The sequence below is a fragment of the Callorhinus ursinus genome, unplaced genomic scaffold, assembly GCF_003265705.2.
Source record: "Callorhinus ursinus isolate GAN/ISIS: 27379988/994484 unplaced genomic scaffold, GSC_fseal_2.0 scaffold13, whole genome shotgun sequence".
In the NCBI taxonomy this organism is placed as follows: domain Eukaryota; kingdom Metazoa; phylum Chordata; class Mammalia; order Carnivora; family Otariidae; genus Callorhinus; species Callorhinus ursinus.
The window spans coordinates 34,902,641-34,919,902 of NW_027397075.1; the positions used below are offsets into that span (position 1 = coordinate 34,902,641).

Here is a 17,262-nt window from a genome sequence, read left to right on the forward strand (position 1 = left end):
TGTAATCACATAGACCTTTGCTCGCACCTTTCTTTTAATAGGTTTTAGAATTCGTTGTCATTTTTTTGTTATGTGCCCATTATCTATCTAGACTATTAGTTCTTCCAGAGCAGAGACCACATCTTCTTATAATTAGCAATCTAGCTTATCCTGGTACAATAGGTAATCAAGTTGAGTATTGAAAACATGAATGAGTGAGAGCACAAATGATGGTGTGCAGGGCTGAGAGGATTCGTACGAATAAACCAGCTCACTCACACACATATACACACACCACGCATGCGTAAACCATGTACGCATAAGCAGCACGCACATGTGCACAAAGTGCATGCGCGCGCACACGGGTCTCGGTAAACTGGAGCACCAGGCAGAGGCTGGGGTAAAGTTGCAGGTGTAATTTTTTGTATTAATGTCCTTAATCAATTTTCTTCCTTGTCTGAAAGTCATGAATGCTTATTGCTACTTTTCTCCTCATACATTAACCTAGATTTTTCACAAGGGAATTCATTTTAAATATCACTGGCCTGGGATTTGCTTGTTCTACTTCAAAAGAACATTCAGCTATTTTTATGTATGCAATACAAGGATATTAGATGAAAAATATAAATACCCACACATGCTGCTTACCTTCACCTTCTGGAACATTAAATATTCAGGAAAATCAGGCCCACCATCGATTTTTCCATAATACCCCAATCTGTATCATTAGTTGGCAATCTGTCAGGCCAGTTTCAACTCAAGTGACAGACTTCACGTTCAAATCAATTTCGATTAATTTTGTAAGAATCATTTAGAGAAACGTGGCATCAGACCCCTGATTTAAATCAAGATGTATGGCATCCTCCACTTTTCATTTATCTTGTCATTTTATGAGGAAAATGCCATCTTTTGTCTGGCATTTTTTAATATACATATAAACCCATGCTGCTTATCACTCCTGGTTCCATTATCCCCAAGATAGTCACTTTTTTTCCCTCCTAACAGTTGCTCCATTATTTTATTAGTGTCCAAAACGAGACCTCGCAGACAGTGATGATCAGAGAATAATGGAAATTAGAGATGGAAATGACAGATTAGGTCTCCTTGTCTGTTTCCTGGGGCTAATGTTCCTGTCAGTCTGCAACTTGGTGCTTTAGCCTGTCTTATTTTAAATGACACCAACGTGGGGCCCCCACCAAGTCCCTGGAGGCTCTTGTCTACATCCCTAAGACTGCCTCTACAACGCAGCCAGAGGGGATGACGAACCCTTGTGCAATTACCAAGTGAAGCCAGGCCGTCCTCGCATGATCTGTCTGCAAGGCGAGGGATGTGGAGGCTTGAGCGATTAGCCACCAAATCCAATCACTGCAGAGGGCCAGCCTGGATCATTCAGGGCAAAAAGCGAAATGATATTTTGTCGTTTTCTTCAGGAGCAAGTTTGCAGGCTAAGAGATAGAGAGCTGGTTATCCATCACCCTTTACAACATTTTACTCAGTAAGAATCATAGCCAACTGAGATGCTTGGCCATCACGTAGGCTAAAATCCTGGCTCCCCATCCGTAATGCAAACGTTTCAGGGGTCAGAGAGTGAAGGGACTAAGGTGACTCTAAACAGTGAATGGCCCTCTGTATTCATACCCCACCTGACATCTATTAGCTAAGTCCTCGGCCCTCCCCACTCATCTTTCAACAACACACAACCTCATGTGTATTTATACCCTCTACAAACACCTTCCTCCAACTCCAGGGGACAGCCTCTCTGATATGATCTCAAGTTCAACAGAAACAGACCAATCCTTCACTTTCACCAACAGAAGAATTCCATGGCATTTTGACTTCCTCAGGTTTTCTGACCTGTGACTCAGATTTCCTTCCCCTAACTTCATTCTCTCTTGTCCTTATTCCTCAACCTCAACCAGTTCCAGAACATTTGCCCTCTTCTAACGTCGATGGGAATCTATCATGCCTTGACGTAGTCATCAGCTGGCCAGTTCTCCGAGTTGAGTCCTTCTATCCTTCATCATAAATCACTCCCTTGGGCTCTTCGATCATTTTTATTACTCTTCTCCAAACTCTCACCCATTTGTCTCCATATTTATTGCTTTGAGAGTCCAGAACTACACTCCTTATTCTAGGCTCAGTCTCATCAGGATCCTACAGAGGGGGCTGATCATCGACCTCGGGGATAGGAGTCCTCCATGGCAATGTATGAAATGATGGTGGTGCCTTTTTTCCACCTTGTCAGGCTGCAAACACACTTCCAACGTGCACATAAGCAATCACTCTCAGATGGCTTGTGCCTTGATTTCTTTCTAGTGTTCCCTGTTCCATTGACTGCTATTATTAGTTAGTGTTTATTGATCCCTTTCTCTTCCCACCCTGCTCCATGAGTGAGTCAATGCAGAAAGCAGGCTCTCAGCACCCAAAATGGAGTAGAAAGTTGCCTCTAAAAAGCGAAGGAAGACACTCAGTGCTGATGGCGGTGCAGCAATGTGAATGATCTTCATGCCACTGAATGGTACACTTCAAAATGATTAAAATGGTCAATTTTATGGGATGTAGATTTTATTAATTTTTTAATGTAAAAAAAAAAGAAAAAAACAAGACAAGGGAACTCTTCTCCCAGTCATGTGTGCTTGGGGGAAAGCAAAGGTCTCAGAAAGAAAGGGTGACTGGGGATCTGGCAGAAGTACCCTTACGTCACCCGCACGTCATCCTGGCTGACAGTGATGGGGAAAACACGTTTCTCCTCATGTCCATCTCTCAAAGCTCCTCGAGCTCTGGGAGAGCCACACGGGAGTCTGTGTGGCTATGTGCATCTCCAACAAAATCATCAGCTAAGTTCTGCCTGTGGAATCCTGGTGGCTGGCGGTGGAATGAAAAAGAAGACAGGGACAGCTTGATTTTCAGATCCCAGCTGGAGGCTGTGGGGCTGCGAGTCAGAGGCATCATCTCTGAACTCGTAAATGGAGAAAAAGATGACACGGACGTCACTGGAATGGTATAAATATGGAAATGCATGGTGACATTTTTACCCATTCGCGATTCAGAATATAACTACCCTTTAGCTCCCTTCCCCTGCACGCTATGGCTCCAAAGAAGGGTGACATCAGGGAACTGGCTCACTTGCCATCCCCTGCACTTACCCCTGGTTTGTGCCCCATTCATTCCGAATGCAAAGGTGCTTGTGTACTGGATCCTTCATGTAACCTTCGTAGCAGAGGCATTCCCCTTAGAAGCAGCGTAGGAAGAAGAAATATGAAGCAATTGATTAACATGTCTGTTTGAGAAAATGAATATGAAATGATCAGATTAAACTCCGACTCTAATAGTGGTGTGGATGAAAAAATAAATCCCATGTCACACATCCCCGTCTCTACCACCCACGTGAATGAACACACCCTCAGTCTCTCCATTTTCTACTACGTGCTGATTTTCACTAGTGGAGGAACCCAACATTTACAAAGAACCTACTATATGTGCTCTGTAAAAACAAAGACCAAGAACTCTTTGAGCAAAAGGACTTTTTCATCCTGATTTGCTCAGTGCCTAGTCTCCTGCCAGGCACATGTTAGGTGATCAATGAGTGTTTAAAGAGCACCTAAGTGACTTAGTTCATCAAATATTTCTAAGAAACTTGAAAAGTAGGTGTTATTAGCTGTGCTATGCCGATAGGGGAAACTGAGGCTCAGAAAAATGAAGGGATCTGGAGACAGCTTAAGGACAGTCAACATTTGAATCTGTGATTCTCTGGCTCTGGACCTTTATTCCCACCATGCTGTGCTGTTAGCCCACGGAACAACTCCATGGTTAGAGGAGGCCACTTATACCTGTTACGGTCTGGGTTTTTGTTTTCAAATGAAAATGGCTAATGATTTTGGAGCTGTTAAACAGAAGAACCATCCACAATTCTCTATTTGTTTTGGATATTACTATGCTTCATTACCACTAGTTACTCCATTAATATACCAAGGGGTTCACAACCCCTCTGGAATTGTATGCAAAACAGTGTATGTGTGTATGTGCATCTTCCCATGGCAGGGTTCCATAACATTATTCTGATTTACGAGCAAACTCGAGACCCCCAAAGATGAAGAATCATTGCCTGACTTAGCACTGATCTTGAAAAAAATTGCTCCTGTTCCCTTATATTAATAATTCGTTATGTAATGTTATGTATCCCTAAACTGCTGAGACCAGTCCCACTTCAGCACGAGTGTTAACTCTTTCACTGGCTGGTTAATTCGTAGGTGGTAAAAGAACAGGGTGTGACTTCCTATAATTGGTAAGTAACAAAAGTGGCTTACCCTAAGGAGACAAGGGGCATACAGTTTCTTCATCCTTCTATCAAGAGACACTTAAAAAAGGATACACATAGAATAATAGCTTTGAGTGCTATTTTCTCTTTTCAAAGACAAAAACCAATAAAAATGAAGCAAAGGGGCCCCACAGGTATGAGGGAAGGGGTTGGGTAGGTTCTAAAGCAATGAGTTTTTTGTTAAGATCTAAGCTTAACCATTCCTTTCAAGATGGACTTGTAAGCTACTCCCCTTCAGGGCCCCACTACCAGATAATGCTCATTTTCTTCCCCCCACACCTGCTTAGCTCCAGGTGCTGAGGAGTTAAGTGAAAATCAGCAACTTCTTAGTTTGTGGGGGCTCTACCCAGACTATGAGGTCAGTACTCTCTTTCCTGTATGGAACACTCAGGCTTCACACGAGTTAGATTCACAATAGGATCAAATTCACGGGCTTCAGGGGTGCTGAGCTGTATCTAGGAATGGTCAGGGAGGTAGGGGTGGAACATAGGAAAACAAAGCTTGAAATTAGGAAGATGATAATAAAGCTTTCAGATGAAGAGTGTTTCTCTGGGAAAAGGAAAGATAAGAAGGCAAGTACCAGAGGGTCATAAAAGAAGAAAATCACCAAGGAGCCACGCCCCCTATCTTACCAATCTCAAGGAAAGCAGGGGTTCAAGACTATAAGCTACACAAGGGCAGGAACAAGGTTTGTTTTTCTGCATGAGTAGTGATTTTGTACATAGTGTATAATGGAAAATTAATTAATTAACTTAAAAATTTTACCCTACATTTATAGATAACACCACTACCACCATTCTTAAGATAGCAAGATCAAAGGCAATTAATGGGTCTAGGGCACAGACATGCTTCTCCCCTCAGAAGATCATCTCCTGACTGTCCTTGTGTGACATTAAAAACCACCTAGTAACCTCAAGAGGTTGTCGGACCCATCACTCGGAGTCTCAGAGGGGTCTTGACTCGAGGCCTTGCCCTAGAAATAAGGACTGACAGAAAAGGGAGTCCTTCCACGTTTGATATCTAGTTACCACAAAACATGTAAAAATAAATGCACCAACAACTCAGAGTTCAAGCAGAGCCCAATTTTCCTAATGATGGCAATATGTACCACTTGTAGAGCGCATTTACCTTTCTCAAATTGCCTTCAAAGTCATTATCTTCTTATGATGTTTCATCACTCATGACTATGTGGGGACACCGCCGATAAGAGAGAAAGCTTTCCTCCGTATAATGTCATGTGCAGCCCAAAGTCAGAGCAACAGAGACATTTTCAAACATATCAGGCTCGAGTTTGAGGAGATCCAAAATCTGCCTCTCAAATGATCCTCATTTCCGGAACCCACCAAACGTCTCCCTTCTGCCTTCCTCCTCAAAACCAGTTTGGCCATCTACACCGAAAGGAGTTCAGACTTGATGAGGAAAGTTGCTATGGCAACCAAATGCTAAATCTTGACTTTAAGAGGGGTTTCGTGCAAGCACGAGCTCCGACTGTTAGCTGTGAATTTTAAAGACCCCACAAGGGTGTTGGATGCCCTCCTAAGCTAGAAGTGTTACAGTCTCTGCATCTGCTGTGACAGATGGCGGGGAACACATGACGTGCCGACTCGGCGGCGGTGTTCGCAGGAATCCAATGGAGAGACGTGTCACGGCCACGGAGAAGTGCCCGGCTGGGAGGGAGTGTGCCCTGCAGGAGGCATGCACGGGTGACCGCACTACAGGGAGGGCCAGGAAATGGCGACCCTGGATTTGTGCTTGGTACTCTGAGGTTGGATGCCGTGAAGTATGGCATGGTGGCATTTGTATGGTGCCTGTGCCTTCCCTCATTTCCCATTCTACAGGTCAAGGACTGAGGGGCAAAGCTCATCAAAGGATTGACGCAAGACCTTGGAGCTAGGGCTCCTCAGACACGACTGGGCTGGACTTGACCGCACCAAAAGCCCCGAGTCACCTATCCTTCAGGTCTCCGTTGGCTTTTATTAAATGGAACTGGGTGATGTACTCCCTCTGAAAAGGGAAATCTCTGGAAGACATCTGGACTTGGGTAATGTCTAACTGCCTGGCCTCCCCCGCTGTGGAGACATCAGGCAAGAGGCAGGCCCAGAGTCAAATAGCCCCGCATGACTCTGGGTGGGCAGACAGAGGGGAATATGCCAAAGTATGTCTTGAAGGAAGGTGCTTTCATGGAGCCACAAAAGGGAGTCTGGAAAGAGTGGGCAATCCACGTGGCAGGAACAAAATGGGAGCTCTGCTACCCTGCCAAATTGGGTTCGAGAGAGAGAGAGAGAGAGAAAAAGAGAGAGGCAGTGGTTCAGACCAAGGGAAGGAGAGGAAGACTAGATTGAGTCTGGAAAACTGTCCAACGCCCCTCGCCAAATCTTACATATTTCTCTGTGGTTAGAACTGGCTTCTAGAGAGATCTGGGGTAGAAGGAATGCCTGTGGATGGCAATCTTGGATGGCAATTAAAATTTGATTTAGCTTGGGAGCCTGTGCTCCTTGCAGACCCATAAAAGCTACATATCTTGAAAAGGGGAGTGAGGGTCTGTGGCCAGGGCTGGTGGGGGCTATGAAATCAAGTAGGTGTGTGAAGTCTCCTCAGTTGCCCAACAGGCAGAACAAAGCTGGGGAATGGAAGGGTAAGAAATGCCGCTGAAACCAGTTAGTCTGTGTTTCCATCAAAAGCCAAGCAAGCGAGCAAACAGACAACCGTAAGAAAAACCTTGGAAGGCATAGGAAAAGTCAACCTCTGGCTGGCTCCAGCTAGGGCAGTAAGCCATTCAACCTCAGCGGTTGGCTGTTAGCCTGCCTGGGCCGGAGACACACCTAGGGTCACAAACCTGGGAGGATCTGGGGAAGAATGTCAGTGTGCAGTTGGCCAAGAGCTTTCAGGCACTGGGCTCACAGTTCTAGGTACCTTACATCCCTCCCAAACAGTGTGTTGCTAGAATGTAGAAGGGAGGCTATAAGGGAAAACAGATCAGCAAGCTTCCTCCAGCTTCAGTTCTTCTGTAGACTCCCGACACATTTTTGGAAGGTGTATGTGGCCTCTATCAATGGGGCTGGGGAGCTACAAAGAGGAGCATAACGACGCTTGTCCTTTCTCTGCCCTTTTCCTCCTCCTGTTTCTACAGGTGCCATGACAATGATCACAAAGTTAGTGGTTGAAACAGCCCTAATTTATTATCTTACAGTTCTGTAGGTCAGAAGACTGACATAAGTCTCACGGGACTAAACACAAAGGGGTCCAGAGGGCTATGTTCCTTTTCGGAGCCTCAAGAGGAGGATCTGTTTCCTTGCCTTTTCCAGCTTCTGGAGACTGCCCCCATTTCCTTAGGTCGTGGCCCCTTCCTCCAGTTTCAAAGCTGGCAGTGGCTGGTGGGGTCCTTCTCGTATCTGGTGTGGTAGGGTCTGGTCTTCTCTTCTGCCTCCCTCTTCCACTTTTAAGTACCCTTGTGATTGCACTGGGCCTGCCTAGTGGATCCAAGATACTCTCCTCGTTTTATTTATTTTTTTTTAAAGATTTATTTATTTGAGAGAGAGCGAGAGAGCTAGAGTGAGCGGGGGAGGGGGGCAAAGGAAGAGAATCTCAAGGGTGGACTCTCCATTGAGCAGGGAGCCCAACTCAGGGCTTGATCTCACAACCCTGAGATCATGACCTGAGCCGAAACCAAGAGTCGGATGCTTCACCGACTGAGCCACCCAGGCGCCCCTACTCTCCTCATTTTAAAGCCAGTTGTTTGGCAACCTTAATTCATCTTTGCCATTTAACATAACTCATTCACAGGTTCTGGGGATGAGGAGGAGCCCATCTTCGGGGTCCCAATATTCTGCCTATCACAGCTGCTATTCGGGACCACTGTGCAGGTGATGAGTAAACACGTGCTTAACTCTGGAACCCTCTGGAAGGCTGCCTGAGGAGAGCTCCAGGCCCCAGAGGATGCTCTTTTGCAGTGACTGAGCGTGTGTGTTTGTGTGTTTGTGCAGCGCGTGTGTGAAGAAGTACACACGTGCACTTGCACAGTCCCACATCTCCATATGGGCAGACCCCTCAGCATGGCTGGGAAAGCACATGTCCCAACACTATGACATTTCCAAGTGAGTTAGCTGGAGGGTTGCAAAAATAACGTCGGCTTGACTTGCAGCCAATTCCCACACTCAGCTCTTTGGAGAAGGGCTCTAGGATGGAGTGTGGGAGGCGATAAAGTTTCTTACTGATGAGCGTGTGGGTTGACCACATCATCCCACGTGCGGGAAGAAGCAGGGCGGGAAGGGGGACGGCTTCCTTTTCTAACATTAATGAAAATAAAAGTCTCCGCAGCAGCATTTCTCAGCTGCCCCCCCAAAATGAAGATGTTGCACCTTAGTTCTCTGGTGTGGGATCTGGGTTCCTCTCTGCAGTCTCCCTCCTGGCCTTCCAGTTGGATATTCATTAATTGTCACAGATACTGGGAAACCACTAGCAGAGGAGGGCTTCCCACAGTCATTTTCAGCAAGGATTAGAACTGAGATGTCTGGGAAGACTGAAGAAGCAGATGATGGGAACTTCACTGTGGACAAGGAGTTGCCCCAGCTCCTGGCTCGGGAAGTATGCTCAGTAGTGATGGCTGCTTACATAGTCTTCCACGACAAATATGTTGGATCTGACATGTCTAGGGAAATCAAGCAGCCCTTGGAAATCCCACCTCTGCTCTGACTTCATGATGGATGGAACACGGACTATGTCTTAGGAAGCCGTGGGGCTTTGGGTGAGTTATGTATATTCTTGGGGGAATTCACACAGTGATCTCAAGCAGCTCATTTCTAAGACCCCTCCATGCTCAAAACACCAATCCCTTCCCCCCGCCCCCACATGTAATTACAAGCGCTTCCTGTTCTTTAAAACCTCAGGAGAACCTTCCAAGGCCCTCTGGAGATGAGGCTTGTCTCAGAAGTGAGTTGAAGCCCTGAGCTTGTCCCAGGATCTCCCACTCCAACTCAGCCGGGGGGGACCAGAGACCAGCTCTGCTGAACAGAAAGGCCCCGCCTTGGAGACGAGCCTTTTTCCCTTTCTCCCGAGCGCGCACTGGCTTTTGGGCCTGGTGCACAGCCCATCTGTTTGATTTGGTGTTTGCCTGACAGCGTGGGAAGAGCAGTAAGTAAGCACAGTCTTAGACATCAGATGTTTAAAATTCTATACTTTCTCTTCCATATGGGGGCCTGGAATCTCTACGATGGGCCCAGGTGAAAACAACTCTTAGAACAACACCTAAGAAGGTGAACATTGGATGTTGCTGCCGGCTGTTACCCTCCCAAAGACATACAGCAATGCATTGTAACAGAAGCAGGGCTCTAATCTCTTGAACTCAATCTCTACTAACAGCCCTCCACCCCACCACCTGAAAGAAATGCATCTGTAGGGGTGTGTGTGTGCATGTGTGTGCATGTGCGTGCATATGTATGTATGGGTATATGGGTATGTTTGTGCATGTACATGTATATACGTGTGTGCGTGTGTGTGTGTGTGTGTGTGTGTGTGTGTGTGGTGGAGAAAAAGGGGCTGTACATGAGGTACAGAGAGTTGGAGGAATTGGTCCCCAACTCCCAACATTTCCCTTGGGGGTCTTAGCTATCATTACATGGCTTCCTTTGTTCTAGGGCATCACACTTCTCTGGGAAGGATCTATTTGTGGTACTGAATCTGCTGGAACCAGGTCTTTATGAAGACTGTTGTAGATGAACACCTTCTACAAGGAAAGTGCACAGCCACTTGGAAGGAGGGGCCCACACTCCTCAGGATCGCGGAGCTCACGAAGCTCTGGGCGTGCCCTCATGCGAGCCGTGTCCGCGTGTGGACCCTCTCAGGGAAGCCCCAGCCCCATCCGATAACATGACGGCCTCAAAGATGTCTCTCCCCTTGGCCCCAGTCATCTCTCTCCTAGGATTTTTCTGAAGAAAATAACTTCAGATGTGCCCTGCATTTATGTGGAAAGATATTCATTTTGGTAGTATTTGTAAAAATTAAAAATTTAAAGCATCTGAAATGTCAAATAATAGGGAACTATTTAAATGAGCTATGATATGGACATACAATGGAATACCAAATAGCCATTAAAATTATGTTATTAAGAATTATTTAATGGTTCTGGAAAAACTTCATGATAGAATGTGAAGTGAAAAAATCAAGAAAACACTAGTGGACTTAGTGTGCTTGTAAGTCTCTAAAACTCATACACAGATAAAAGATCGGAAGGGAGGACGTTACAATTTTAAAATGATTTCTTCAGGAGATAGAATTATAGATGATTATCATTTTTGTCTATAAGCTTTTCTAAATTTTCAAATTTTCTACAATACACATGCATAAAAATGCGAGCCCCAGCAGCTGACATCCGCTGATGGGATGGTAAATGGATGGTGCAGGTCATCTTGAACTGGCCTGTCTGGGGTACAGAGTACGAGCTACAGATAGGATATTTCCAAGGCTTCTGCCAGAAGACAACACATTTTAAGCCAACATGCTCAGGGTCCCAACCACACACTGGCAGCGTGCACAGCCTAGGCCCCCGAAGGAAATGGAAACATCGGGAGACTACGTCTGGATTTCCAGGGGGGTGATTGCAAGAAGCATGAACTCTGACAGTTACCCGCTGCCCGGTGCTCCTGCCTACCAGTTTCGGGGTCACATTGGTGTTCACAGGGGTCCAGGAGCCGCCGGGCACAGAGGTCCATGGCCCAGGGCCCACTGGAGTTCTGTTGAGAGAAGAGCACCACTTGAGCTGGGTTCAACCAGTCACTGGCATCCAGCTGGCTCCCCTCCAGCAGGATGAAGCGGCTCCCTGCAGGAGAGAGAGAGGAGGCATGCCTGTGGGTGCACACAACAACACACATACACACACGCACACGTGTGTGCATCAGTCAAGACAGAGTAAAGGATGCTCCACAGATTAGCCCAATCCGAGGTCATGACTCCTACCAGCCCTAGCCTGTCATGAGCCCCCAAGCAAAGGATCAGCAGATGGAGCCTCGGCCACCACTTGGACCTCCTGCTGCCCTTGCTCCATCATCCCCTGCTGCTTTGCTCGATCCCATCTCTATTAGGGTGGACCTAGGGAATACTGGGACAGAGCAGCTCTGTGATGGCCACGGCATGGCTCCATCAGACCCAGCCACAGGCACTGGCATTCACCCAAGGAGCGGGGACCTGCTGCCTGGTCTCCACTTGCCATGAAATAGCAGGCCCTCTAATAACACGGACAGTCCCCACCTGTTTTCAGCCTTCCAGCAGCAGAGAGAAGAGATATTAACAAGTCAATTAGGTACTCTGGGCTTCACAAATTCAGGGCCTCCTGAACCCGTACTACTCCTTAATTACACTGGGGTCCCCCTGAATGAAAGGAAATTGTTGCTTCAGAGTTCTAGGCTTTTAGCAAGTTACTGCAATCAGGAATTTCTTACCCGGGCATACCAAACCGAAGCATGGCTGATTCTTAATCATATCCACAGCTCCACTTAGCTTCTCCCTTCCCCAAAGCCAGAGAATCTCTCGGTGTCTATCTACCTGTATCCAGCATGCTCTGTACTTCTCTACAAAGACAGGGACTTATTTTAAAGCAAACAGAAATGAGAAATTGGAGTGGGCATAGAGAAGAGGAGGTAATCTGTTCAATTTTATGGTTTTGTTTTTTTTTTTAATCTGCTTTCTGATTTCATCTGTGGACAATCCAAATTTGCCCTAAGCCTTACTTATCTGGGTTTATTTTTCCCTCACTTAGAGTAATAAGTAACAGTGACCCCTGGCTTCTCTATCTTCCTGGCCCAACGTGAAAACTTCTCCTTTGTGGAGGAAGCCGCATCCTCGCAAGCAAGCTTACCATCGGCGATCAGGTGCTCGGGGACGTGCAGGGTGATTTTGACAACGAGGGGGCAGCTGACATGGGAGGAGCACACGAGGCCGATCACACAGCTGGTGATGCTGATCAGCGTCAAGGTGGTCTTATTCACAGGACTTCGGGGAGAGCCCACTGGAAGCAAGATACAAGCAAGACACATTGCGGTAAGAGTCTTGGCAGTGGGAGGCCAATCTGGCTCTGCTGCCCAAACAAGCAAACAGGGGAGGCGGTGGGCAAACCTAGCCCAGGCAGGGAATGTTCCGGCTCATAACCCCAGTGAGCTTCATCCTCATGGAACACCATGTCAGCTGCTAGAGTCAGGGGGGCTTAGCCTACTGGTGGCCCTTGGGGTCAGCAACAGTCAGTTCTGTGCAAGTTCACTGCACTCTTCCTGGGACAGGTTCACAAAGAAATCATAAAGGAGGGCATTCTCCCCCACTGCTCGCCTGGCTGAGCTCCAACCTCTTGCCCAAGGGTGGCAAGGATGCTTTCACCACGTGCTAGAACTCTCTGCGCTTCTCCCTGCTTCTTGCACAGAGGGCGCTCTCACAAACCAGCTCCTTCCTCCCACGGCTCAAACTACTTCTCCAACTGCCTCTTGAGGAACTTTCCAAGCTCTGTGGGTGGGAGTCCTACAGGTGACTCTTTGTCTATAGGACCAGGAAGGAGGAAAGTCTGCTCTGTATGTGTAGAGGATGTTGTCATGCCTGAAGGGCCCCACCAGTCCTGCAGTCAGAGATTATAAATGGCAGCTTAGTGAGCAAATAAGGATGCTGAGGAGACAGTTGCAGGCAGGTGCGGACAGGAATAGGAAGGAAGGTTTTTGTGCAGAGGATAAAATGGTAGTAATAAGAGGGACATTTCACATGGAGGCAGAACAGATGTGGGAAAGTAAGAAAGCAAGGCTAGTGGCCAACAAAATGTGTCCTTTGTCATTTTCTTATGGTCTAGTCTGTGTTGGCATTTATGACTGATAGAAATAAAAGGCAACTATTATGTCAGACATTGGGTGAAGTGCTTTGCATATTATTTTATTTTTATTATTTGCTTCCTTAGAATAAATCTAGGAGTCTGGACAGTAACTACCCACTTCACAAGTAAGGAAAATAAGTCTCAAAGAGATCAACCTCATAGTGACAGTTAAAATTTATGAAGCGTAATTATGTGTCAGGTGCCAGTGTGCAGGCTTTATGTGGCTCATGTCACTTAACAATGACCACGGTCTGATGAGAAAGTTCCCACAAGGGACAATCAGAGAGGCGACAGGGCACGTACAGGGTCAAGCTGCTACTAAGGAGCCGGGATCGAGGCAGGGGTCCAGCTGAGGCGGCAGCCCCCCGACAGGGCACTACTCAATCTTTGGGCCCAGGGGAGTCTTTGGAATGGCTCTTCTCGGGACTGCAGGGAAGATTTGGGTCCATGCGCTGCACCCACCCATTATGGCATCAGGTGCCCTGAGTGGTGTGCTGGCAGGAGCTGGGATGAGAAACTGCAGGGTGGCAGGCAGCCTCTGGGATCCTCTATCCCTTGCTACCTAGAAATATTCTTTTCACCTTAGGATCCTTTCACCAAGGGGTCTATTTTCCCACACTTACAAATCTCTATCCCCAGCCCAAACTGGGCCTGAGCAGCAACAGATCTGCCACCATCCAGCACATCTCCCAGGCACTCGAATGTGAAACTGGACTCTCCTGCTTCCTCCGATTTCCACTACCCGGAGAATGGCACCCTGAGCTACTTGGTTTCTCCGGTCGGAAAACTCCACCTTGTCTGACCCTGCCCTCCGTTACAGAAGCCATGACCCTCCCCGCTTCCGATGCCATTAAATCTGGTTCCATCTTGTGTCCAAAGTTTCTCTTGCCTTCATTCTCTCCAACCCGACCCACGCCCGGCATCGTGCACCTGGATTGCAGCAAGAGCCATGTGCCCAGTCTCCCTGCCTCAACCTCCCCCATCATCGCCTACCCTCCGCAGGGGCTCACAGGCACCCTTCACAAAGCAGAGCGGACCAGGGCAACACTCTTGAAAAGCCTCCAGCGGCACCAACCAAAGCGTTAGGTCCGAGTCCTCCGGTCAAGGCGCGTGCTGTCTCCTGATCGTCCAGCCTTTTTTCCTAAGCAAACCGCAAACCTGCACCGTACACTTCATTCTAGTAAACTCTTTCCCACTCTCTGACTAGACCATTATCGTTTATGTCTCTTTGACTTTGCACATATCATTTCCTCCTCTGCAGAATGCCATTTTGTCACCTTGTCAGCCCGGTACACACCTACTCTTCAAGCCTCAGCTCCAACAGCATCTCCTTGTAAACACTTCCCTGAGACCTTTAAGAGCAGATTCGCACTCATCCCTTGCTGTTCCTCTAGCCCTGGCTGCACCCTGCTGTTAAAGCTTTTATCATACGATGTTGTCACTGTTTCCGGGTACTTGCTCCTGCTCTCATGTGATTGCAATAACTTGCTGCTCATCTTCCTACCTCCCTGGCCCTTCTGTATCATCCAGCCATCACCCAACATCTCTACCTGGCTTCAAAATGTCCAGTGGTTCCCTGGGACCTACGGAACAAAGTGCAAACTCATGATGCAGGTGTAGTCCTCGGGGAGCTGGCCTGTTATCCAGGCCTGTCCCTACTACCCCATGGCCTATGTTCTTACACCTGCTATACAGAACTACTTCCACTTGCTTAAAAATACCATGTTCTTTTGTGCCTTCCAGGCTTTCTATATGCTATTTTCCTTACTAGGATGTCCTTACCCTAGATTTTCCTTTTTCAAGAAATTCTACACATTGTATATAACCCAGGTCTAATTATTTTCTCCTTCTTTGTCTCCTATTGCTGCCAGGTAGAATGACCTGTTCTGTCCTCTGAGTATTCATTTTACTTTATTTATAATATTAAATTAAGCCTTATCACTGTGCCATGTTTTCATAATTCTACCTCACATCACAAAGCCTGACCTATGGCAGGTGAGTTATAAAATTTCTTGCTGGCCTGATTGATGTATTCAGTTCAATTCAACAAACACTTACAAGCATCTATTATAGGCAAAATCCTTCACTGGGCACTTTGGAAAAATAAATTAGACATGCCCATCCCTAAGAAGCTTACAGTCTAGTTAATAGCAATAAACATTTGATGTACTAGGAGAGCTTGATATTTTAAAGGAAAAGTTTTATGCTGCAAAGAAACTCATTCTAATTCATTACTATGGATTTTCTTAAACAGGATTTTATTACAGCAGAACGCACCCTGCTCAGGGTTGGACAGGCTGAGGTTGACTATCAACTGTATATAAATATGTAAAGAGGATCAAGGGATCCACATTCTCACCTCAAGGATACTGGGGCATCAGACGTTAGGCTGCCCAGAGCCCCACTGATCTCTTGAGAAAAATGCTGGGAAGGAATTTTGTCCCAATAGTAGCAAAGCTTAGAGAAACTGGACCTAGGAAATTAAAAGGTTTGCTTCCAATCTCTGGGCAGAATGCCCTCAGTGTGGAAGGAACTCAAGTAGAGGTAGGAGAGAGCCAAAATATAAATGTCTTTTGCGGGGCATTGGTTGATTATTGGTTGGGGAAAAATGCCATTGGGTATAACACAGGGGGAGGCCGCTCAAACATCCTCCACTGTATCTCAACAGGTCCCTGTCCGAAATTCCTTAGGATGGAATGCTGCACAAACCTGAGGCCACACTGCAGAGAGGTCTGGGAGCAACGACAATGGGGACTGCATAGCGCTCTGCCAGTCACCCAAAAAGCACACTTTAATATAATTTAATGCTTTCAGGAGCGTGTATGTGAGGTATTGATAACACACTTCCTATATGAGGAAACAGGCTCAGAGAAGCTGTTGTTCTCCTCCAATCTCACACAGCAAGTAAACGGTGAAGCCTACTGAACCCAGACCTCCCTCAGTGACAAGAGTGCTACCAGCAAGGTCATGGGCAGCGACACCTCATCTGCCACCGCCACACCTGAACATCAGGGGCAGTGGCCCAGGGAGCGTCTGCGCGGAAGGACGGCTCTAGCAATACTGAGGAGAGTGCGTGAACTCACCGGGGCCCTGCTGGGAGAATGGAGGGGACTTGGAGGCTTGGGGGTCCCGTGATGCCGCTGGGGAGGGGATGGGGGGTCTAATACCATTACACACAGATTGAATCGCAGGCGACAGATCATTCCTCCGACACCGCCTCCCCCACCACCGCTACCTTGCCCAATCCCAAGGCCGGCGTGGCTGTGCAAGCAAGGGTACATATACCATCCACATTTTCACATACAACACACTTTATCAACTTTATTTCCTGTGTCTAAACAGCAAAATATGACTCTTGAGGCTTCCAGAAGGAATTGAGAGTCTTCTGACCAAGAAATAGCCTTTCAAACAACTTGAACACTTGTTTGAGAGCGCCATTATCTGGGAGAGATGATTCTCGGAAATTTTCCACTCTAGGCTCTTCTTTCTTCCTTAGGAGGAAACACCAGCTGTGGTCCAGGGACGCTTCCTGCAGAAAGTGGCTTTGGTCCACACAGCCCCCAGCCCGACCCAACACCTGTGCCGCTCCTTGCCTCCCCCTGCCCGGAGCCCCGCCACCCGCTGTGACCCCTCCAACCTTCCCACCTCTGCTGCGCCTCCGGCTCCGCGAGGGGTCGGTGTAGAAGGTCAGCTGGGGGTCGTTTTCTGTCTCGGGGCCAGAATCTCCTTCAGGGTTCAGGAAGGCAGAACCAGCTATAATGAAAAGAAGCACAGCACAGTCGACATCTTCAGTTTTTTCTTCACAACACCAAATCACTGGGCAAGTTCAAGAGAAAAATCGATAAAACCAAGAGCAGGCTGACTGACAATTTGGGAGGAGTAGCCACGGACGCTGGAGCTTCCTGATACCCAGATTTACTGGAGAAGTGGACCTTTTCGTGATAGCGGTCACTGGAGCCCACCCCCAGCCAGCCCAGGCTCCCCGCTCCAGCCCGAGCCGCAGCCCCCTGCCAGAGAGGGCCTTCATGGATGGTGGGTAGAAAGGGACGGAAGGGAAATTTCCCTCCTCGAAAGCTTTTCTCTGGTCCTGGAATTAATATGCATTCAATGGGAAAAAGAGGAAAAA

The 17,262-nt window shown here is 47.4% G+C and overlaps 1 protein-coding gene across 2 annotated transcripts in view; it reads right to left on the minus strand.

The window, feature by feature from the left end:
* The window catches only part of ASTN1 (astrotactin 1), a 309,433-nt gene that overhangs the window by 138,744 nt on the left and 153,427 nt on the right, over window positions 1-17,262 (minus strand). For both annotated transcript variants that reach the window (XM_025877937.2, XM_073900053.1), the window contains exons 5-8: window positions 16,782-16,889; window positions 12,147-12,296; window positions 10,944-11,111; window positions 3,126-3,210 (exon numbers count right to left, since the gene is read on the minus strand). In XM_025877937.2, coding sequence (XP_025733722.1) covers window positions 3,126-3,210; window positions 10,944-11,111; window positions 12,147-12,296; window positions 16,782-16,889 — 511 coding nt within the window. The remainder of the gene's footprint in view (window positions 1-3,125; window positions 3,211-10,943; window positions 11,112-12,146; window positions 12,297-16,781; window positions 16,890-17,262) is intronic.